At 47.6% G+C, this 25,642-nt stretch overlaps 1 protein-coding gene across 5 annotated transcripts in view; it reads left to right on the top strand.

Moving 5' to 3' along the window:
• The window catches only part of GBF1 (golgi brefeldin A resistant guanine nucleotide exchange factor 1), a 2,300,480-nt gene that overhangs the window by 79,546 nt on the left and 2,195,292 nt on the right, over positions 1 to 25,642 (top strand). For all 5 annotated transcript variants that reach the window (XM_085603553.1, XM_085603551.1, XM_085603552.1 and 2 more), the window contains exon 3: positions 4,011 to 4,077. In XM_085603553.1, coding sequence (XP_085459679.1) covers positions 4,011 to 4,077 — 67 coding nt within the window. The remainder of the gene's footprint in view (positions 1 to 4,010; positions 4,078 to 25,642) is intronic.

Genomic DNA, 25,642 nt, shown 5'->3' with positions numbered 1-25,642 from the left:
GAAACATGTGGTCAGTGTACAGCTCGGCATCGTGCCTACATTCCTTCTGGGCCGGCAATGCAACAACCACTCTTTGCATATATTGAAGCAGCTGGGTGTAGGGGAGTACACAGCAAGCCGCCTACAACCCTTCCGGGCCGGCCGTGTCTAGAAGTCATTCGGCTGTATCACTTACGGCAGTATCTGACAAATGCGATGTTTAGCAGTAATAACAGTCAAACAACATAAGTAACCTTCAGCTCTACTTGTGACCATAAGATGATGAAGTGTATCTACGCTGTTGGAGTACCGTATTTTACCCCGGGCGGCAGTGTTTCCCCAGTGTTTGACAGGTTGAGTTTTACCCACTATGACTTATCTATAAATTCTCTTATTCACAAAATAATAATACACTTGTCATAATTTTTTATTTAATTTCAGCAACTTAAGCACATTACTAACCATACACGGGTGAAGTAATAACACCAGTATAACAATTAAGTACAGCTTTATTAAAGCTCTACATGTTTTTATGAATTGGTACCCACATGTTGTCCCCCCCCCCCCCCCTCCCCCCCCAAAAAGCACTATAAAATGATTTTTGATGTGGCTTGTAATATTGATATCTTTGTCTACAGGTTGCCCCTGACAAAGGGACATGCCAGTCCCGAAATGAATCGGGCCTTTTCTCAAATATTTAGTATATTGATTTATGTGACTAGCATGATGTTATGTCTATATGCTATGTTTATTTAAGTAACATGACATGTACTGGTGATACTATCATGTTTTATTAATTTGTTTCGAGGAAATTTGTTGCATATATACAAATACAATGCAACCAACTTATTTATGTTTTGATTCACTAATGATTTATAAGAATTTTGTATAAGGTCTTAGGGTTCTGTAGTAACCCCCTGCACAGTATACACAACCCTGCCGGCTTGTAATCTTTTCTACAATTAGACGCTTGACCAGACAGCAAGCGTAACACAGTTGCACCTTTGAGTAGAATTTGAAAATTCAGTTTATTATATTAAACAGGTGTGATCTTCCCCCTATATAATTCTGAATTTTAATGAATACACACTGAACAACTGATTCTTGAATTACTGTGTGAATCTTTTTCACTTTTTTATACAAACTTTATTGGTGTCTCTCAATCGCATGAGCTATTATTGCATTTCCATTTTACAATTCGGCCAACAAGATCCGATAAACTTATTTTTCGTATACAGTTTTAGTCTCAAAACATTGACTGCCATGTTCTTAAAACCAGTTTCAGCACTCATGATGCTTGATACATTTTTGTACAACAATTGCAATTTTCAATTGGAAAAAAGGAACTATATAACTCAATCCCGTCCCCTCCACTGGTGGTCACCTATGTTTCGGAGCGAACATGAGTGCTTTCAGTGGTGTTGCTCATTGTATTGTAATTACATTTATATAGCGCTTACTACCCCTGACGAGGCGTCAAAGTGTTTTTTCGGCAAATAGCATGCTCCTCCGGAACCCATAAAGGATTCGTGTTGTGCCACTCTTATGGCGCCGGATTTTATGTAGTCGCTGACTCGGAGTATCCTGCATGGGCGTCCGGAGTGGAACCCCCTGATGTCCAGGGGGGAATGTATCGAGTACAGGGCGTGTATATGTGGATTTCAAACATTTACGAAATCTTGCAACTGAAGAATATGATTAGTAGGAAGTCATTAATAAACATTCCTTAAGTTTATGGTAGTCCGATGTGTCTGAATATAGTGATGTGATTGGCTGATATTGTTTTCACTATCTAGCAGCATTACAGGTGGAATGGTGAGTAATTCTGGTTTGTTTTCTTTATTTCAACCTGAAGTGCATCTCCGCAACCTTGTTAAGTCCGCCTGGGTCTAGTTCAACTGGTATTATAAGTTCACTTTCTCCTTGTCTTACTTTCAGTTCCCAATTTTCTTCAAGTAATTGATTGGTTATGTTCCAGTCCCAAAAATATAAGAAGGTCCAGTAGTGCTAACGGAATTTAAAATGGTGATATTCTCGGATCTGACTTGTGTATGCTTCTAGAATGTTGTTGAATTCTGGTTTTCTATAATTCTGCTTCCAACATAGATCTTGTATAACATTCCAACATAGATCTTCTATAACGCATGGTGGTATTTATCCACTGCTCAATTGGTATTCTGGTGTTGCTATTGAATTCCAATATCCTGCGTTTCTTTTGTCCTAATTTGCATTTGGCACAATTGGGACCTGTATAGAACCTGATAGGTTTTATGAGAGATGTTGTTTTTATGTTTCTATGATCTATAAATTCTGAACAGTATGTTATTCACTTGAGCTTTTTGTCTTGTCAAAAGCCCATCTGAGGGTTTGTTGTAGTTTTCCTCTTCACTACAGTTCCTCTTAGTATTTCACCTCTTGGGATTTATTGTATGATGATGGATGGATGGCAGCTGTCGGCCTGTAATACTGGATTTGCTGCAGTTTGTTTTCTGTGTTGGGTAGTTTAGAGTTTATTGCCCATAATGTAGATCGTGAGATCCAAAAACTTTATCTGTATGGTTGAGGATTTTGAAGTTGTTTTTATGTTCCATTTGTTTGAGTCTATCAGTTAGAGCTAGATTTGTAGGCTTTCTGATGGTCCTTGCCAGATGCATAGTAGGTCATCTATGTAACGTCCCCAAAAGATGTGTGGAATAAAGTCTTGAAACCGGTCTGCCCACAGCCATATTTTTTGCATTTAGTCCTTAGTATGCAGGTATATGAGGGAGTGAATTTGGCTCCCATCACAGTCCCCTGTGTTTGTAGAAAATATCCTTTGTTGCAAAAGAAAACATGATTCGACAAGTAGAAGCATAGCATCTCCAATATCCTAGTTTTTGATTCCAAATAGTGTACTGATTTGGTAGTGTGTGCTATGTCTACTACTTGTATCCATGTTCATGTTATATCGATCTTTAAAGGCTCACTAGATTTATGGGGACCAAGATGTAGTCCTCTTGCCAATCGATATTATCCAGTTTGCAGAGCATGTCCATGGTGTTCTTGGCACATGACGGTAGATTGTTGAGCAAAGTTTGTAAGTGTTCATCTAGATATTCTCCCATGCCTAAACGATGCCTGCTATCATTGGCCACCCTGGGGAAAGTTATTTTTTTATTGAATTTCTTAGAGAAGTGACCTGTCTGGGAAGAAGGTCCTTTCACCTGCTCTGTTTGGATGGACTTTCATGTCTTGCTTCAAAATCCATACACTCCACCTTTTGGAGATACTACTCTGGTATCTATTCTAAAAGTGAAGAATCCACAGTTAAAAGTATCCATCAGAAGAACAAGTTACTTGCCTCCAAGTAACATACTTTCTTGTGGGTACAATAACCAAAGATTCCGTACAGTACTCTCTCCTCTCCGTTGTGTGGAGTTGCCGCTTTCACATTCAAAAAGTTCCAAGTTAGGGATTCAGCACACTGTCTCAGACAATTTGTTCTATGCTCTGTTTCTTTGGGCATCAAAGGAGAAAGAAAGATAAAAGAAACTGGTGTCATTGCGCAAAGGTATCGCTTATATGCAGCTCAGCTCCTTCACTTCCTGGGTAGGTACAAAGTCAACTTTGATTCATACAGCACCACCTACCGGCGTGCAGCAACATTGCTCAACAATTTGGTGCAACAGTTTGGTGCTTTGGGGCGTTCTAAAGGTGAGAAATAGAAATCCGCAGTTAGAGTATCCACCAGAGAGTGTTTTACCAAATGTAAGTAACCTGTTATTTTCTTTAGTTTTATGTAGTTTCTTCTTTGTCTCAAATTGCGCTTATGGTATTGTGGCATATTGATTGCGGGCGCACCTGAAAGACTTTGATTTAAAGTGTATAATGATTTTTGATATTCTTAGTTTTCTCTGTCTGAAGTACAGATTTTTTGAAGCCTTTGTATTTGCCTTAGATGAGGGTCTAGCACATTTGGTCTTGAGGATAGGAATGACAACATGTTTTAGTGGATAGTGTCAGTAAATTGTGATTGATTCAATTTTTTCTAGGATGAAGAACAGGATCCTTTATTGCATAGCTTCAGCCAGTTAAAGGACGTTTTGAATAATATAACAGGTAAATTACAATTGGATTGAAGTGGGGAGAGCAATTTGTAGTTTTTCATATGTACATTTAAGTTCTTTAGTAGCTAAGGGATAGTTCTTTATTCTAGATAAACACAGATATACATATCTTAAAATCAAATATTGAATGGTTTCATGTTTAATATTATATTTTGTGAAATTATGTTTGAACTAACTTATGTCTTTCTCTGGCTAGTTTATTGCAGCATCACACAATTATGAAAAAATGTTTTGAATCCAATTGCTGAAAATTGGAAATTTTGAAGTGTATGAGCTTTTATGGATGCATACTACAATTTGTCATTGGAAAATTGTGCTGCTTATCCTATCAAAAATCTTCAAGGTTCACTCTGGCTTCACTTTACGCCTTTGTAAAGAGTTCTACTTTGGATGTCACCTGGAGTATGTTTGAATATTCCAATTCATAAGAGATGTTGCTTATACAAAACAAAAAGTAGATTTAGATCCTGATAAGATTCAAGCATTTGAAGAAACTGTTGCTCATTTCAATGTATGCAAATCTTCTTAATCCTTTGTCCTCAAATTATCCCTAACTAAAGTATTCCCTCGCAATGTAATCGGCATCAGAATAGTTCATAGCGTTCATTAATATGCCTTTGCATCAAATTGGGTTGTCTGGAGGGTATGGGTCTGGGATTTCCTTACAGACTGTAGTGTGGGTTTACCTATGAAGATGTGTTTAGTGCACTTTGCTGGTGCTGTACTAGTATGTTGTCTGAGAGATGTGTATGTTAATTAATGGGAATGATACTAGGAGGACTCTTACTGGTCATAGTTATGTTATATGTTATGTTAAAGCAGCTTATGAAGCTCAATGGTTACTCCTTTACGGAGTGTCCCCGCGCTGAATTCCAATCGAGGCTTAAAACCTACTTATAGGGAGAGGAAGCTGTGAAAACCTAAGGGAGAAGGCTTTTCCTAAACAGCCAAGTTTTAAGCTGTTTCCCAAAGTTAGATTCTGAAGTCTCCAGTATTAGGTGCAGAGGTAGAGATTTCCACTGCTTGGCTGCCAGGTAGCTAAAGGAGATACCCCCAAAGCGTTTTCTGTTGAATTTTGGAATTCAGACCAAGCCAGTTCCGGCCGATCTCAGCGTGTAGGATGTTAGGAGTGTATCATGGGGCGATAATATTTCAGGCCCTTGCTCTGCAGTATTCTGTGGATATAGCACAACGGTTTAAAGGAGATCCTCTCCTCAATGGGAGGCCAGTGGAGAGTCTTCAGGGCATTACCAGTTGGCGAAAACCTGGGAATATTTAACAGCATCCAAGCTGCTACTTTTTGCACCCGTTGGAGCATATATATGCTCTTCTTTGGTGCCCCAGATATAAAATGTTACAATAGTCCAATCTGGAGGCCACCAGAACCTGGTCCACTGTCTTTTTGGCAGCGTCCAAGATGAGCCCAAGAATTTATTTCTACATATTTAGAATCCCATAACGGGTGCCTGTGTGGGCAGAAATCTGGTCAGAGAAAGAAAGTGTGGAGTCAAACCAGACTCCAAGCTTTTTCACTTTGTGGCTCGGGAGAGGTGGAGACCCTAGCATACTAGGCCACCAACTTGATGACCAATTGGAAGGTTGTTTTCCTACCACTAAGATATGTTTTACTGGAATTTAGCCTAAGGCAGCTGTATTTCATCCAATTTGCCATGTCCTCCAGGCAGAGCTTGAAAAATCCTCTGCTGCTTTGCCGTTGTCCTGGGCCAAGGTGTGGATCAGCTGTGTACCATCTACATATGATACTATCCGCACCCCATGTTTGTTGAACAGGTCTGCCAGTTGTCGCATATACAGGTTGAAAAGGATTAGGCTCAATGCTGACCCCTGCGGAACCCCCTCTTTCAGGTATTGGATGGAGAGACATATGGTTGAAGAGTAGTTTGAAAGGTGCGGTCCTCCAAAAATCTCGCCAGCCAGACCAGTACCATGCCTCCTATCCCTGCCTGATGTAGTCTGTCAAGTAGCAAGCCAGGAGAGTCCGTGTCAAAAGCGGCACTTGGGTCAAGTATGATTAGAGCTGCCGTTTGACCTTCATCAGCAATTTTATTTATTGAGCTTGATGCATGAAGTAGTGCAGATTCGATGCTAAAGAAGGGTCTGAATCCAGATTGTGTCTCGTGGAGTAGGTCATATTCATATGCATTATTTGCTGGTTGACACACTATTCTGCAATTCTAGCAAGGTAGGGTAATAGCGAGATAGGCCTTAAGTAGTGGATCGAGGTTAGGCTTTTTGAGTAGAGGGAGGATCGTAGCATGCTTCCACTCTTTTGGGACTAAGCCCGTATGGAACGACAAATTCAGAAGCTCCGTGCGCACCAGTGAAATTGCTGCAGTGCCTTGTTCCAGGATTGCCTGTGATGCGGGGTCTAAAGGGGAACCAGATTTGACTTTAAGCATAAGGCTGGGGGTATCGGTCTCTGCAATAGGTTTCAGATTAAGAAGCTTAGCCGGGGCATCTGGCATCGTGCAAGGGGCGGAAGCCATTTTAAACGTCCTTGCGCTCTCGGGGAAGGAAAGATAAACGTTACTCACTTTATCCAAAAAGGATAAAGCAATTTGGTGACAGCGGTCAGTAGATGGGGGAATTTTTACAGTGGTTCGTTCTAAGGAGGTTAGAAACTTAATTACTTGAAAAAGGTCCCTGGTTGAGTTTTTGGAGTTTGAAATTTAAAGGGCATAGTGATTTGCACGGGCATGTCTGAGATCTTTGTGGTACTTTTTAAGGCTGCAAGGTAAATTAGTTTATGCTGTACACTGTACTCTTTGCGCCACGCGCGTTCTAACTTTTTTCAAGATCTCTTACTGTCTTGCAGGGCCTCTGAAAACCAGGGTGCAGAGGGTTTGGACCACCTGCTAGTGACAGGTTTGAGTGGTGCTAAGGTATCTAAGGCATGATTGATCCTCCCCTAAATCTATATATTAGCTGATGATGGACTGGCTTCAAGAGTCGGTCTATTGAAATTTAAGACCTGTGTAAAGGAAGTGGGGGTGTTCTGGGCCCATCACATACTGGTCTGACCATGCCACTGGGATAAGTTCGGCTTCTATTAGGAAATGTGAGTTTGTAAAAATGGGGTCCAAAACATGTGTGGGAGCATTCACCAATTGGTTAAATTGGTATATGCTCAGATCTTTCATCAGATTTGTTCTGATTGGGCAGTCATTATTAGCTATGTGTGTATTGAGGTCTCCTAAAACTACGAAATTAGCATATCTCGCTGCGTAGTTCGGGATTATACCAGGGGATAGGGGGTAATGGGTCCTGATCCTCAGCAAACCTTTGATACTAGAGCCCAAGGCTTAGGATTTACTTGTTCTTAGCAATGGGAGACCCTTTCCCCATTGTAAATACTCAGCTTGACGGTGTGCCAGAACGAGTTAGAATCGTCACTCTTATTTCTAGAAAAATTCCAATGTATTGCTCCATGTGAAGATCTATGTGGTACTTGACTCTTATCAAGGCTTGGGTAAAGATGGAGAGGTATTCTTTAAACCCTTGAGGAAGACATCTCCATGTTACCTTGCCTCACAAAACTGCCCTTCTTTGTGTATAGGAAATAAAAAGAAATCGGAGGACACGTCTACCACTGTGAACCACTTGGCAGTGACAGGTAGTAGTAGTGGGAAACTGGGTATAGCCAGCCACACTGTTGATTGCTCAGAGGTCTTGGACGAAACGGAAAACATTCTTACCAGCTTGTTTTTATTGTGTGTATCTCGGTATTGTAGACACTTGCAGTGGACAGAAAAACACCCTGCTTTATATCAAAACAGTGATAACGGGTCGACAGAATAACAGAGGCCGAGACCCGTATATCTACTACAGAGGTTACAGTCGCATCCCTCCAAAAGAGGGTATCCTCTCTGGAATTCTTTACGAAAGGTCTTGCGATCAGAGCAGAAGATGCCAAGGCAGGTCTTGGAGGAACAATCTTCGTTTGATGAGCTTCCCGGAGAGGGCTGCAAAGGCAGCAACATGTAACAGTTCCTTACCACGTTAATTGCGGGATGGATCCCTCAGTCCTCTCTGTCCCAATGCTTTATTCTTGAACGTGCTCACCGCGCCTTGATGCAGAAACCTCCCCCCGGGGCCAGACCACGGCCCATTATCGCCAGGCTCCGAAACTTTCATAGTCGTGATGCTATCCTTGCGCAGGCCAGACTGGCTGGCAAACTTCACTATGACTCCCATCCCATTTTAATTTTTCAAGACTACACAAGACTGGTTTAACAACTCCGACAATCATTCACGGCCGCAGAGGCACTGCTACGAGACCTGAAGATCCAGTATGCCCTGCTTTTCCCAGCCCAGCTAAGGGTTATCTATAAATCACGCATGGTGTTCTTCGATACCCCGAGGAGGTCTTTGCCTGCACGGACGCTCAAGCTGCACACCCCGCCATCTATCGACTCGGAGTCGTCCTCTGGAGAGGCCGCACGGAAGACTGTCAAACCTAAATAGAAATCTAATCGTAGATCACGCTCAAGGTGCCGCTCCAAACCTCGGGGGGGCATCCAGCTCCCGAGTGAATGCAGACGAACATGATTTATCACTGTCACACGATGGAAACTGAGGGTCGTGAGTACTTTTATTTGGCTGATGTAACAGTCCCAGGGCCTCCGTGGGACTTTTCCCCCAATAACTCTCCTCTCAGTATCTGAGACCTCTATCTGTATGGGGATAGTTTACTAGGGATCCATTGGTTTGGGGTTGCGCTCTGCCCCCGTTGGAGAAGAAGTCAGATCCCAACCGCGACAGATACTTAAACTGTTTTGAGGTATTGGGTGGGGTGGGTGGGGGTGGGTAAGAGATTTAGTTATGTTGACTGTGTTGTGCCATTTTTTTTAATGGTTATGATCTCCAAGCCATGTTCTACATTTATTCTTCACACTATGTCATATGTCAGACCCTGCTATTAGGCTCCAGATAGTTAGCTGGAATATACGGGGGCACTGGACAAGATCAAACGAGGGGCGGTCCTCCGACAGGCCAAACGCGCTTTGGCCGATGTCCTGTTACTGCAGGAAAATCAATTTTGGGTTTTAAGGTGCTATGTCTTTCTCGGTTTGGTTTGGCTACCTACAGATCTTCCATGCTGGGTTCACCAGGAGTTCCCGTGGGGTGGCGGTCCTTGTTCATCGGAGAGTCTCCTTTACACATGCTAAAACATGGTCTGACCCCCAGGGTAGATGTATAGTTGTGACTGGTACGTTATATCGGTAACTAGTCATATTTGGCAGTATTTATGCACCTCCCCCATTGTCCGAATCCTTTGTGGAATGCCTGACTAGAAAAATGCTAGAGATGCCCAAAGGCCTCTCCATTATAGGTGGGGACTGGAATGATGTCTTGATATCGTCTCAGGATAGATGGAGATCGCATGGAAGGCTGGGGACATTCAGCGAAGCACGACTACAGAAATTGGCGCAGGACATGGTCTGGATGGACACCTGGCGACACCTACACCCAACAGCGCAAAGCTACACATACTACTCTACAGTACATGATTCGTTCTCACGCTTAGACTATATATTCGTACCGACCAATTACTATAATCGAATCTCGGCGGCGGATATCTTGCCTAGGGGCCTGTCGGATCACTCTCCAATAGGGCTAACATTGCGGTTGGATATAGCCCGCCCTCCATTCTGATGGCGCCTTTCGACGTGGCATCTCCATGACCCAGAATATAAAACCTACATGTATCTGGCCATCACGGCTCATTCCGCTGAAAACTTGGGAGCAGTGAGCTCGGCGGTGACCTTCTGGGAGGCTATAAAGCCCAACCCTTAGGGGTTCTGACATCTTTTTGTGCTGCCCAATGGAAAAAGCATCGGGAAGCATTGCTTCAGGCAGAGGCTCAGCTGCTGGATTTGGAACAGCAGAGTTGAGATGTTCGCAGTGGGCAAATTCGCCCCCAGCTTCTTCTTGCGCTACAAACATATGCCCACACTCAGCGAGACTCGTGCAGCCGAATATATCAGTGGGGGGACAAGTCATGCTCTCAACCGCATCGCCTATGCCAATAGGCATTCCACCCACTGACAACACCTGGTAGTCTGGGCGATGATGGCCATACACTGCCGGACCCAGGCCAGATCGCTTCCAGCTTCGCGACATATTATGCCGATCTATATACCCCCAATGATGCCTTACCTGGATTTGTGATTAACCGCATCATTATTGACTTAACCCCTATAGCCTTGTCAGATGTGACAAGGGTGGAACTAGATTTGCCCCCTAACAACCGAGGAGCTGAGTGCGGCCATCACGGATTTGTGCACGGGCAAAGCTCTGGGCCCTAACTGCTTTCCGTGTGAGTTTTATAAGTTCTTCCAGTCTCTGTTACCCACTATCTTGAGACGGTGAATGCGTCCCTCGAGAAGGGGAGACTCCCGGCGGATTGGCGACATGCCGAGATTGCGGTATTCCTTAAGCACGGCCGACCCCCAGACCAACATTTATCGTACCCTCCCATATCGCTGCTGAATGTGAAGGCCAAGCTCTTGGCCAGAGCCCTTCCTAATCGTATCTTCCCCTATATGTCCGACCTAGTTGACCCAGACCAGGCAGGCTTTATGCCTTGCCGGGCCACCCGCCACAATATCCGGCGGGCTCACAATGCAGTAGCAATGATCGACCATCTTGAGGGGCCGTTAGCATTGCTGCTGGCCGACATAGACAGGGCATTTGATTCATTGGAGTGGATGTACTGGTTTGCTCTCCTGCAGCGCATAAATATTGGACTGCGTCTTCTGTCCTATATTTGGCTGCTATATGCAGACCTCAAGGCCTCTGTAAGAGTGATGGGTGCAGTGTCGGACCCCTTCTCTCTAGGGCGTGGCACTCGGCAGGGTTGCCCTCTGTCCCCCTACTTATTTACGCTGGCACTAGAACCACTGGCCTCATGGGTCTGGATTGATGCACAGGTGAGGGGATTTGAGTGGCCAGGGGGAGGGGGGGGACATCAGATCGTATCGCCCTCTATGCAAACTATGTCAGAGCCGCATCGGACGGGACCTCGGTTGCTTCGCATAATGCATATATTTGGACAGACCTCGGATATATATATATATATATATACATATACACTCACACTCACACTCACACTCACTCTCTCTCTCTCTCTTCCCCCCCCATCCTGGAGTTTACAACCGTTAGAGGCTAAGGTCTTCATGGGTGATTTGCGAGACCACAAGACGGCAAAAATATACCAAACCCTGGTGACGAATATTTCTACGACCCTGGACTCACTCAGGGAGAAATGGCAGTCAGACCTTGGTCCCCTTGATAATGACGACTGGATGGAGAAATTAGAATCCCCGTGGGGAGCTGCAATAGCATCACGCCTAAGATTTATTTAGTTTAAATGCATAAACTGCGCTTATTTTACTAGGTATAGGTTGTTGAGGGCATGACTGATGGCTTCCCCTACGGGTCATCAATGTGACAGCGCGGAAGGCACGTTCATACACACTACTTGGGAATGCACAGCGCTTAGCAGATTTTGGACTGGGGTCACGACCTTCCTGTCGGAAGTACTGAGATGGGAAATACCCTTGTCTCCTAAGCTTGCTCTGTTGCATGTCACTGAACAGATTGGGGGAAACATGTATAAATGACATCTGTTGTTCTTGGGCCTTACCCTGGCCAAAAGCGCTACAGCTGGGGCATGGAAAGACCCAGCTCTGCCCAAATTGGGAGCATGGAGGTCGAGTCTGGATTGGTGTATGAGCATGGTCAGAGACCTGCTCTCCCCCAGCAGCTCCGCTGTAGTAGTGCTGCTGCTGCCGCTGGCCCAGTAGGTAGGTGTTCGAGCCCCTGAACCTCACTCCGCGGCACCCTCACCTATAGACCTCCAGACCCCGCGCCTCGTTTGCCACTACCATAGCTGACCTCCTTGCACCCCACGCCATCGCCTCCATGGACTACATACTCATCGGAGACCTGAACTTCCACCTCGACAATGCCAGCGACCCCCAACTCCACCGCCCTCCTGGACAACCTCGCCAACATCGGAGTAAAACAGCTCGTCACCATGCTCACCCACAAGGCAGGACACACCCTCAACCCCATCTTGGCAGGACGTAACATCCATTTCAGCCACACCACGCAACTCCCTTGGACAGACTACAACTGCATACATTTCCACGTCGAAAAACCCACGCCGCCCACACCTGCACTGCGCCCCCCCACAAAAGAACTGGAGCAAAGTCACTGAGGAGCAACTTAACTCCACCATCAACCGCGACACCCACACCACGTTGACCGATGCCAACCTCGCAGCCACAGGACTCCACAAATGGATCTCCAGCTGCGCAGACAAACTTGCACCACTTCGCAACCCTGACAGACAACGTCCCAGGAAAACCACCTGGTTCACCGCTGAACTCCAAGGAATCCAGACGCACCTGCAGACGTCTTGAGAAGAAGTGGAGAAACAGCAAAACTCCAGAAGACCACACCACCTACAAAAACGCCATGACTGAATACCACCAACGCATCAGATCGACCAAAAGGACCTTCATCCAAAAAAAGATCCTCGCCAACGCCGGCAACTCTTCAGCGTCATCCAGGAATTCACCAAGCATCCCTGTAAAGCCACAGACATCACCCCCTCCCTGGACCTCTGCGACTAGCTCAGATCCTACTTCTATCTGAAAGTCAAGGCACTTCACGACGACTTCAATGACCAGACACCCAACTCTGAATCCACTTCTTGCACCAGCAACGCCATCCAGCCCGCCATCTCCTCCTGGACCCCAGTCACCAACGAAGACACCACTTCAACCATGAAAGGCATCCACTCGGGGGGGGGGCGCCCACGGACCCCTGCCCATTTTCCACAGAGCCTCCATCGCCCCCGAACTACGACACACCAACACCACCTTCAAGACCGGCATCTTCCCCGACGACTGGAAATGCACAGAAGTCAGACCCCTGCTCAAGAAGCCCTCAGCAGACCCCACTGACCTCAAGAACTACCAGCCCATCTCCCTTTGCGGCCAAAGTCACAGAGAAGACCGTCAATGCACAACTGCCCTCGACTGGATTCACTCGTTCCTCACCGGCAGAACCCAAATAATCAGACTTCCACCCTTCCTCTCCGGACCCACAGAAATCAACTGTGGATGCCCCAAGGATCATCGCTCAGCCCCACGCTCTTCAACATCTACATGGCCCCCTTGCCTCCATCGTCGGACAGCACGGACTCCACATAATATCCTACGCCAACGACACCCAACTCATCCTCTCCCTCACCAAAGACCCAATCACCACCAGAATCAACTTCCAGAAAGGAATGAAGGACGTCACATTCTGGATGAGCAGAAACCTGCTGAAGCTCAACTCGGAGAAGACTGGAGTCCTCGTCCTCAGACCCTCCCCCTCGGCATGGGACAACACCCACGAATCTGGAAAGGCCATCACCCACACGCTCATCACCAGCAGACTGGACTACGGAAACGCCCTCTATGCCGGGGTTAACAAGTCTCTGATCCGCAAGCTCCAGACCGTACAGAACACCGCAGCCAGACTCGTCCTTGACATTCCTAAACACGAGCACACCACCCAACACCTACGGAACCTCCACTGGCTCCCCATTGAGAAGAGAGTCACTTTCAAGATACGCACTCACGCCTACAAATGCATCCACAACACCGGACCCCAATACCTCAACGAGAGAATCTCCTTCCACGTACCCAAGTGAAGCCTCCAATCCGCCGATCTCGCTGAAATCCTGCATATCTGCAAGGCCAGAACAGGTAGAAGAACCGTCTCCTACATCACAGCCAAGACCTGGAACGAGCTCCCGCTTAACATCAGACGTGCCCCCTCCCTGAAGATGTTCAGGAAGACACTGAAGACCTGGCTGTTCGACTGAACGGAGCTGCTTCCCCCCCTTCCCCTGATTGATTGATTGGAGCAACCTATATTTACGGCACTGGGTTGCCCGCAGAAACAATTATGAATTTGGTAACGTTGGGCAGAGTTTCGAGGATGACAGATCAGGGGCACTAGAAGTGATACAGGGCCTGCGTTTTATGGGAATTGGCTTGCAAAGTATGGTAAACAGATTGCTGTATTGTACATGGCACACCTCGTTGTTAAGTTATGGGCTGCTGTTTACAAGCCCGAAATGTTTGTTTTCTTATTCTGTAAATGTGATATGGAAATCACCAGACTGACTCTTACAATTCTGATCAAAACTAACTAATTTCCTCTGTTCGCAATGCGACTGTCTTATCTGCTGACTTAATAAAAATGTGTTTTGAAAAAAAAAACGTGATAACGGGTCCAGCTTATAGCTTTTACTTCAGGCAATAGAGGATACTGTGGGTTGTGCACTAGTTTCTTCATTCTGTTCATTTTGATCGGAAAAACACAATGGACACTATTTGCATGTTCAGAGCACAAAGTTGAGCACAAGCAACGTGTTTAAGCAGTTTATCAACAAGCTTAGTTCTATGGTTATCAAATTTATCATGCTGGTTATCAGATTCACATAAAACCGTCAAAACCCAATTATAATTGTTCTTGGGCACATTAAGATACACCCTAACATTTGTGTACTACTCTCTATAATTTAGTTTACACAATAAATCTCCGAACAATTTAGCAGATGAAGTAGGACTTAATAGGAAAGCATGTCCATCAGTTATAGGATCTAAGTGATAGAAAAAGGACTGAGGGACTTTGGTAAGAGCTAACTGCCTCTTTGTATAAGCCTGAGAGAGCTTGTAAAGGAAATTCAAGAAGTTTTAACGGCATATCCGCTAGCAATGGTATCAATAAGGCAAGATGTAGACTTAATAATGAGAGACTTCACATAGAGACCATGTTTGATCAGCCGGGATTAAAGTATTCACTGCACAGTTTGTGCCTCTTGGGCTTTCTAATAGTTCTGCATTATTTGAGTGAATTGGGGGGGGATCGGATTGGGATGGCATACTTAATGTTAGATTTGGGAAGTCTTGCTTCCATTGTCCCAACTTATCACAATTAACCCCCTCCCCTTTCCAAGAGGTGCATTTTTATTGTCATTCTGGCACTCCCCTACTCTTTCCCGCTGTTTACTTCTCCTTGTTCTTCCTTTTACTGCTTGTTAAAATGATGTCATTTGCAACTTCATCTGTTTAGATTAGTTTGATTTCTTCTTCTTGCACCATTACATAATGCTTAGCAATAGCAATATTACCCTTGACAGCAACCTGTCGATGCAAAAACACATTAGCAACGCTACTAAAGGAGCAAACTTCCAGATAAACACATTGAGGAAGCTGAAACCCTTCCTTCCAGTCGATGACTTCAAGTTGGCAGTACAAGCGCTAGTCATCCCTCGTGTGGATTACAGTAGTATCTCCCTTTGTGGCCTCCCTAAAGCGACAACTGCGCCCTTAAGAGCCTCACTAAACGCTGCAGCGAGACTCATCACTGGCTCGAAAAGAAGTTCTCACATTTCCCCTGACACAAAAGCCTTGAATTGGCTACCGCTTGAATCCAGGATCCACCTAAAAGTAGCATGCATAACGCACAATGACTTACATCATAATACTCCCAGTTACCTCGCACAGAAATTAACGATCTCTGGTGGTCTAAGATCCTCAAGGAGTGCTGTTAACCTATTATTGAAACCTCAAAGGTTCAACAAGAAGAAAACTTACAAACGATCCTTCTCGGGTATGGCCCCCAGAATTTGGAACACTCTACCCCCCGAAACAAGACTGAATGCCTCTACCGTATCATTCTTAAAGGAAGTCAAAGCTATTCTCATGGCAAAATTCACATGAACACGATCCTATACGCACCGACTTTCATAGATCCTGGGTGTTTTATGCCCTTCCATCTTTGTGACAATCTTCCCCCTCGCCCTGGACTTTCGCATCGGTGATGCTTTCCCGGTTTCTACCCTGCTGCTGTTTGTACGATATGCTGTTTATTTGACTGCTGCCTGCTTTTATCATGTTTGCTAACTCACATTTGTATCAATGTAAAGCTCTCTGATATCCGCAAGGATCTTGTTCGCGCTCTATAAAACTCTCAAAATATTGAATAAATAAAAATTAATAAATAGTGTTAAGTTGAGATAGATTCTTAGTCCCAAACATATTAAAATTTTCAGCAACTGTTCTTGTACCTTGGGTAACAATCCCTGCATTTAACATTGAGCTTGTTCCACAGACTGTGAAATACTTGCCTATCTCTAAAAATCGTGTTTTAATCTGTCTAAATTATCTACTGGGGATTCTGCTTTATTTGCATACAGTTCAATATTTCTGCCCAGTCAGTCTTGACTAGACACACTTCCATTGCTGCATTTAAAAAATTCTCCTTAGCTGCCAACAAAACTACTTAGCCTGGAATATGTGTTCTTACCCCGCATTCCAACACCATGCATACCTTCACAAAGCATTTGTAGCATCACGTGCTGTTACTACGCGTTACCATCACAATGCATACTTTTACATCACATATGCCTTTACCACACATACCATTACAACACAAAGGCATGCGTGGTAAAGGAATATACTTTGTAAAAGTGTTTAAGGTAAGTATATATATATATATATACATTTCTTTAATTATCCTTACCACCCCAATACCCATACCCCCTAAACCCTCAAATTACCCTGGGCACCACAAAACCCTAACCCACCCTGAACCATATAAATACCCTTGCACCCCAAAACCCAATCCCACCCTGAACCCTAAAATTGCCATGGGCACCCTAAACAAACCTGTCCCTGCCCCCCAAAACCCAAACCCACCCTGAACCCTAAAATTATCCTGGGCACCCCAAAACCCAAACAAACCCTGAACCTTAAAAATACCCCTGTAAATCCTAAAATTACCCTGGGCACCCCAAAAGACAAACTCACCCTGAACCCTAAAAATACCACTACACTCAAAAACCCGAACAAACCCTTAACCCTAAAAATACCCTTGCAACCCAAAAACTAAACCCACCCTGAACCCTAAAATCACCCTGGGCACCCCAAAACCCTGACCCACCCTGAACCCTAAATATACCCTTGCACCCCAAAAAACACCACCCTTAAGCTTAAAAATACCCTTGCACCCCATACCCACCCTGAATTCTAAATTTACCCTTGGCACCCCAAAACCCAAACAACCCCATAACCCTAAAATTACCCTGGGCACCCCAAAAACCCAAACCCACCCTTAACCCTAACAATAACCTTGCACCCCAAAACCCAAACCCACAGTGAAGCCTAAAAATACCCTTGCACCCCAAATCCACCCTGAACCCTCAAATTACCCTGGGCACCTCAAAACCCCAACCCACCCTGAACCCTAAAATTACCCTTGGCACCCCCAAACCCACCCTGAACCCTAAAATTACCATGGGCACCCCCAAACCCACCCTGAACCCTACAATTACCCTGGGCACCCTAAAACCACCCTCAACCCCAAAAATACCCATAAAACTTATACCCCTACATGCCAGAACCCAAACCCACGCTAAACTCTATACTTACCCTATACTTAACTTAAACTTACATGTAAAATACATATGCCTTTACCATTCATGCCTTTACAACTAAATTTGTTGTAAAGGCATGCATGGTAAATGCATATGCATTGTAATGCCGTGCGTTTTTAATGGCACTGCGGAGTAATGGTAGATGCGTTGTGTTGGAATGCGGGCAATGGTATTCGTTGTGAAAATGTTGTTGTTATAGCTGTTTACCCTTAGCCTGCAGGGCTGTGACACTTCCCATAACCCTTTTCCACCAATTTGTATTTCTCTTCACGCAGCACCACCAACATCAACAACTGGTTCACACTAGCCAACTTGGTTTGTAACAATCAAACACTGTCTGCATCCCCTCAGTAAACCTTAAGGCATTTTCGAAAATATTGAAAAATTATTTCTTAATATTGATCATGTGCTGGGGACCAACAAATGTGGGCAGTTAACCTATCCCATGGCCTGCCTAATCTCTTAATGGGAGAAGAGCATCTGTAAAGTTAAGTTGGGGCTTATCCTCCTGTGTGGCGTCGCCAGCCAGCAGAATATTCTTCGCATATTAGAATGTCCAAAACATCGTCCTCGCGTTCATCATCTTCCTGCTGTGCTTTTTCAGTAATTTGGGGAAGTAAATGTGGCGGATCCTAGTCAATTGGGTATGTATACAAGCCCTAACCCTGTTCCACAATTGACTAATTTTATATTCAAGTTTCTCATGGGTTTGCTTCATCCCAGTAATTTATTTATTATAACCAATTTTATTGATTTTAGGTTGCAACAAGGAAAACAGCACTATTCAGGAGTACATTGTAGAATGCAAGGCAGAGACACAAACATATCACATTGGCATATAAAGGCAGACATACATAGGGCCGATATCGGCATACCCACTCCCATTCTAGACAGCGCATCAGTCCACTTTAGTCCTCTATCACTCCGACCCATTTGCCCCACATTCGACAAAAGTTATTGGGACAACCTCTGTCCACATAGAGGCCACTCCCCTGCGCGCCAACGTAGGTGCAGCAGTGTTCAGCCAGTGATCTGCAATGTCCCTCTTGTCCACTGCTAGTGCTGTGTTAAGAAAGAGCTTCTCAGCCCTGGTGCCATCCAGCCCCTCAGTGATGCCCAGGATAACGTGTATGGGGTCAAGGGGAACATACCAGCCCAGGATCTCAGTGAGCACCCCGGTAACGGATTCCCAGTACCTCTGAATCGCAGGACATAGCCATACCATGTGATAAAATCTGCCTGGGGTTGAGGATGGGGGGGGCAGGAAGCATCAGGTCGAAGCCCCGCGCGGTGGAGACGCAACGGTGTAAGATAGGCAGTGTGTAGAAAATATATTTGAACTAGTCAAAGCCTCGCTGAAACTGCAATTATTTTAGGAGCCATCAAGGCATCTCTCCAGTCAGCGTCCTCCAGGGCCTCAAGCCAACCCTCCCACTTGTCTCGGAGTCGAGATAGGGAGTTGGGGGTGTTGTTTGAAAGGGAGCGGTAGATACGGGAGTTTCCTCCTTTCCCCAGGTTGCCAGTCATGACCTGAGCTTCGGGTGGGCTATGTTCAGGCAAGGAAGTGCCGTCTGATATATAGGAGCAGAGGGCATGGCGCAGCTGCAGATATCTAAAGAACTGAGAAGAGTGAAGGGAGTGCTGGGCCTGTAAGTCTTGGAAAGAGCAAAGGTGGGTCCCACTCCAGACACCACCCAGTAGGGAGATCCCAATGAGATCCCAGGGTCGGAATCCTGAAAGAGAAGCAACCTCCCGGAGTCTGGTGCCTCACTACAAGGGGGTATACTGGGTCAACTTGCCCGACCAGCGGGTATGGCGCATGGAGGCCCGCCAGGCCAGGAGTAGTCCATGTGTGACCTCAGGGAGAGCTTGAGAAACAGCATCCCGTACAGCATCCCCTGAATAGCAGAAAAACCTAAGGTGTGCAGTTCCAGATGGTACGCCGGGTCGGACCAGCCGCCATTAAACCAGTCATGCACATTAAGGAGCCGAGTCGCTAAATAATAAAGATATAGGCTCGTCATCCCAAGACCTCCGTCAAAGGGCGGGATCCGGCATTGGGCCAGGACCGGCCTGGGCCTCCGACGTCCCCATAAAAACTTAGTGGCTAAACTGTCCATCTCACGAAACCAAGACCTGGAGAAAGAGAGGGGTGTATCCTGGAGCATGTATAGAAATCTAGGTAAAATCATCATTTTAAATAGGGCTATTCTGTCCAGAGGGTTCAGTGGTAGCGTTCGCCATTTAAGGAGATCAGCGCGGACCCGCTTAACCAGCGGGGTGACGTTAAGCGACCAGCCGAGGTCGGGGAGTAGGGCCACCCAGATCCCCAAGTACTTGGAAGACTGCCGCTGAAGAGAGATCGTCGACTGCCAGTCAAAGCATTCTCGTGACAGGTGAATGGGAACCAGAACGGGCTTGGTCGGGTTTAACCGGAGGCCTGAGGTGCTCTCAAAGAGGTCCGGGGCCCGATAGAGCAGGGTCCGCCAGGAACAGCAGCACATCGTCAGCACATCGTCCGCATAGAGCGCAATCTTGTCCTCCTCAAAGCCGGGCCACTTCCACCCGGTGAGAGAGCGAACGAATAAGGCAAGCAAGGGGCTCCATTGCCAAAGCAAACAGAAGTGGTGAGAGGGGGCATCCTTGCCACGTGCATCTTCTGATAGGGAAGGGATGGGACAGAGCCCCATTGACGAGGACCTGCGCCCGGGGCTGACAATACAACGTCTTCACCAGGTTGTGGAAAGAGATTCGAAAGCCCATCTCGTCCAACACCGCCTCCAGGTAACCCCAGTCAACCGAATCGAAAGCCTTCTCAAAATCTACGAGGAGAGACAAATAGTGGGACAGCAAGTGCCGAATCGCGAGGGCAAGGTGAAGGCATCTAAGGCAGTGTCTGGTCCCCCTGAGAGGCATAAAGCTGCATTGGTCCGGATGGACCAGACTGGCCAGATGCGGTCTAATGCGGTTGGCCAGGACAGAGGCAAAGATCTTAAGCTCGGTGTTAATGAGGGAGATGAGACGATAGTCTGAGCAGCAGCGCGATGGGGGCTGAGAATTGGGGATCACTACAATGGTGGCTAGATCCGTCTCTGGACAGAAGGAGCCGCAATCCACCGCTTTGCGGTACATCGCCACTAAAAGCGAGACCAGGTTGTCTTGGTAGGACGAGTAAAACTCTTGGGGGAGCCCATCTGGTCCTGGCGTCTTACCGGCCGCCATGCGCAATATGGCATCCAGAACCTCCTCAGGGGTGATTGGTAGGTCCCGTGTCTCCGCCTCAGATTCACTAAGACATGGAAGGGGGAACCATTCTCGTCGGAGGTGCTCCGGGGGCGAAAGGCTAGGTGTCCATGCCGAATAGAGAGTGGCATAGTATGCGGCGAAGCATTGAGCCACTGCTGTCACGGCGCGGTATCGATCACCTCTGGTATTATACGGTTGGCCATAGGGTAGGCAGCGAGGCGATTGAGGAGCTTCCCGTTTTTATCTCCCCAACCATATACTCGGGCTACAGAAGATCGCCCAAGCAATTTGGCAGTCTCCAGGGAGTTCTATCTGATTTCATCTCTCAAGAACGCAAGCCTCCTGTCCTGAGCCTCAGACCTGTCCTCAGGGGATAGTGTCTCGAGCTGGGCGGCCTGCGCCTCTAGAAGTGTGAGCTGGGAATCGCGTGCCGTACGGGTAAGTTTGAGTTGGCCTTTGGCAAAGCCCCGAATGGTGGCCTTCCCGGCCTCCCAAAGGGTACGAGAGGAGGACACTGAATCTTAATTAGTGATGAAGTAGAGGCGAAGCTCGGTACCTACTTGCTCTTTGAACTCTTTATCCTGGAGAAACCAGGCGTTGAGTCGCCAGTTCGGGCGTGAGGACGGAGGGAGAGAGCCTATGTGCAGCATCATCGGAGAATGGTCCGACAAGCCCCTGGGGAGGATAGTAATAGCTTGGATTGTTCGCCAGTCCCGGGCCGGCAGAAAAACATAGTCTATGCGCACGTGGGTGTGATGGGAGGCTAAGGTATGGGTGTATTGTCGCGCTGTGGGGTGCCAAAGTCTCCAGGCATCCCCGAGACCCAGGTTGGCAGCCCAGACCGAGAGGAGGCCGGATTGGGCAATCCTAGAGGCGGAGGGGGGCGAGGCGGTGTCAAGGCCAGGATCCATAACTGTGTTAAAATCCCCCCAATAACGGTCATTCCCAAGGGCAAGGCAGCAACCGTGGAGGTGAGTCTTTGGAGTGTAGAGGCCAACAGGGCGGGAGGAAAATAGACCGCTAACAGGTGAAGAGGGCGGTTCCCAAGGGTCCCCTCCAGGAGGAGGAAGCATCCCTGAGGGTTGTGCGTCACTCTACGTGCCACCAGAGGAAGAGTGCGACGCACCAAAATAGCCACTCCCCTCAACCCCCTCTGAATCAAGAGTGCCGGACTTTGCCATAGCCATGTCGTGCCAGGAAGGGGCAGTGTTTGCCCATCAAATGAGTCTCCTGAAGGAGGATTATGTCTGCGGCGTGACGCTGGGCAAATTGCAGGACTGCTGCACGCTTGACCTTATCTAGCAGGCCATTAACATTCCAGGACATTATATGGAGTGACGATGCCCCGCTATAGTCGTCAGGCAGAGAAAAGTCGTGTAAGGGGCTGGACAACCAGCAGGTATGGCAGAGGCTGCCGGAGTGGGATTACGTCTAAAGCTAGTGAATATGTTGTCATAGTGTTGGGTGGCGCGTGCTCACCTAGATGCAGAAGTGGGATGCTGAAGCAAAAAACAATAAGAACAAAAAACAAAACAAACCGGGACCGCAGTCCCAATCCTCCCCCATCACCCCCTCCCACCACCCTATACTTCAGGAACGGAAGCATCTGTCGCCCGAACATTAAACAGTGAAGCGAAAAAGGACCAAACTAAAACGCTTGGGAACAGGGAATCATGGAAGACCCCTCCTCTTAGTAGGATGTTCATGTCTGAAGCAATCGGGAAACAAAAGTCAACGATTATTGGGCAAGACCGGCCAGCATCTGAAGAGACAAAGAAGTTGAAGCGGGCCCTGGAAGAAGCGTCGGGCTGCGGGACAGGTCCGTGTCCGGCAGGTCCAGCAAGGATGGACTAGGTGAGGCAGCCCCCGGATCGGAGTGGCCCGAAGAGCCGGAGCGCCACCCTGTAGGGAGAGCCCCGCCAGGCGGCTCGGGAGTGAGCCGCTGAGAAGGACCCACCGGAGAATCTGAGCGTGCGCGCCTCTGGGCCTACTAGAGCGCCTATGTCTCGGTCGGAGAACCAGCATGTCTCGCCGGGCACCTCCAGTTCCACTGAACGGGGCCGGATTGGGGGCGTCGAGTTTCAGCGGGCGGTCCTCTGTTGCCAATGTCTATGCTTCATCAGGGGTATCAAAGAAGAGTTTTGTCTTGAAACACCACTTGCAGATGGGCCGGGAAAAGGAGTCTGTACTGTACGTTAAGCAAGTGTAGTTTCTGTTTGACCTCTCCAAAGAAATGGTGCTGGTTCTGGACCTCCCGGGTGTAGTCAGGAAAGATCATGATCGTCAGATTCTCGTATTTAAGAGGTTGCGTTTTACGGGATTCGGCCAGAATAGCGTCCCGATCTTTGAAGTTAAGGATCCGCAGGATGATTGGTCTAGGGGGTGCTCCCGGCTTTGGGCAGGGAGCAAGCGAATAGTGCGCCTGCTCGACTGTGAACCGGGGGGGAGAGAGCCCTCAGGAATCCACGAGCGCAGCCAGCGCTTGACAAAGTCCGCTGTCCGACCCTGCTCCACACCTTCCGAAAATCCGACCAGGCGAAGGTTGTTACGACGGGACCTGTTTTCGGCATCCTTGCCCTGCCGATGCAGCTCCTGGATATGAGACTGGAGTTGAGTAACTTGGATCTTGAGTTGATGGACGTCGTCTTCCACTGTGGATATGGGGGACTCAGTTTCTTTAATTCGGGCTGTAGCATTGCGCAGATCCTGCCGGATCAGAGTCATATCCACTTGGACTTCCGCAATCTTACTTTCAACCGAGGATTGCGATGTGTGCATAGCCTGGAGGATGATAGAGAGGTTCGCTGCTGCAGGAGTTTTTGTCCGCGGGACCACCAGTCGTCCCGGAGTCCGTGGTGGTGAACCGGTCCATTTTGGTTTGGGTGGCGGGGGTCTTGGGTACTCTATCTCTGCCCATGGCTACTGTTTAGCAGTGAGGAGATGCAGCTCGGGCTCCCGGTGGCCAGGCAGGCCGGAGAAGGAGAAGGGAGGGCGGCCAAGTGGGGGAAGGGAGCAAGGCTCGGACACTCCACCCACCCCTCGACCACCGTCTATACCTTCAGCAGTGGATCCACGTGGGTCAGCGGGGAGAGCTCCAGGCATGCAGAACTACAAGGGGCCAAAGTTGGTGTCGGGCAAGAGCTCCCGGGTCCGCTTGAGCAGAGGAACAGAAGTCAGCCACCCGCCGGCGAGGGGTGAGGCCAGAGACTCTGGAAGGGAGGAGGGTGAGGCCGGGACCAAGGAAGCACTGCCACCTGATGTAGTGGTCGAAACCCACCGGCGGAGACTGCGGTCAACCGCCCAGCACAGGTCCGCCCAGGAGGGACATCCCAACAGGTAGGACCACCACTCTCCGAACTGACAGTCGAAATACCCCTCACACCCCACCAGATCACCGGGGGGGGGGCTCACCGCCACCACAGGCCGGGCCACCGCACTCAGTCACCGCAGCTCATGGTCAAGCAGAGCGCGGGGTGCGTCTCGAAACAGGGCCCCAGTACCACTCCGCAACGGGATAGAGGGGGGAAAGGCCACATCAGTGAAGAGGCCACCCCCACCGCCCGATCGGCAGAGTCTCTGCTCCCCAGGGCCAGCAAAGCAGCGAGCTAGATGCAGAATGTGAGCACCCCTGCTCCTCAACCCCGAGACGGAGTCGTGCTAAGCCCTATGTCCCAGGTCTCGTGTACAGCCCCAGGCAGGGTGAGGGTTCGTAGCAGAGACCGGTACACATCCAGTGCAGATCCACCCATGGGGGGGGGGCGCCACCATAGAAGGAGTCACCACTGCCCGAGATGGCAGTCGAGGTACCCCCCGCACCTCATTGTAGTGCCAGGGGGGCTGCAGCTTCGAGCCAGATCGTGTCAGTGTGCCCTCATAGTCCAGGTGGGGCGCGGGATACCCCCAGCATATAGGGTCTCAGGCTCTCTCAGTGGGGAGGCCACACCATTAGGCAGGCCGCTCCCGCCGCCCGATCGACGGCTGAATCACCCCCATCCAGCAAGCCGTTCTTTTATTTTTCTTCTCTGTCATTGTATAGTACCCTCTGGTAAGGTTCCTATGACTACTGTTCATTGTAACCCGCAAGGTACTTACAGTCTATGTCCCTCCCCATACGCATTACTATTAGGGCTCTGAATTTACTACTCCTTTTGAGACGCCTTGTAGTTATATGCGTCTTTCATTTTAAGGATGCTTTACCGAAGCCGTTTTCCGTAACTCATTCACTTATTTTAAGTCAGCTTGTTGAGAAGCTCTTTGATATTAGCGTTGAGCCTTCACAATTGCGTGCACACTTCCGCTATAGCAGTGGAGTCAGCGCTCCAGATTTTTCAGCACGCTACAACTTGGTTTACTTTTGTTACCCCTTAAAAAATTAAAAAATAATATATTTTATTACCAACTGTCCCCGTATAATTTATAAATATTCATTTAGATCTCTTTGCAGTTTACCTTTGCCCATCCCGTTCATTTTTACCATTTTTCCTCACTTCCACATTTACGAGTAGAAGCAACGCTCTAGCCCCTTTTTTCAACATAACCCGGAAGTATAACAACGATCCAGGTGTAACGAGTTTGGCCACAATGAGTGATTTACAGCTTATTTAAATAGAGTTCATCCGGCATAGTCCCGTACAACAGCGGAACCGCGGGATGGACTCCCATCGAGTATAGTCTTTGCAAGGGCACGTAAGTACGGCACAGCCGCTCTGAAGAGCCGACTTTACGTTCCTAAGTACGATCAGCGCAGTAACAGCCATTTTTTCCTGCTGTCTCGTTTCTTCTT

Source organism: Triturus cristatus, chromosome 1_2 (assembly GCF_964204655.1).
Source record: "Triturus cristatus chromosome 1_2, aTriCri1.1, whole genome shotgun sequence".
NCBI lineage: Eukaryota > Metazoa > Chordata > Amphibia > Caudata > Salamandridae > Triturus > Triturus cristatus.
Note: the sequence above shows the minus strand (reverse complement) of the source record. Positions and strands in the feature narration are given on the sequence as shown.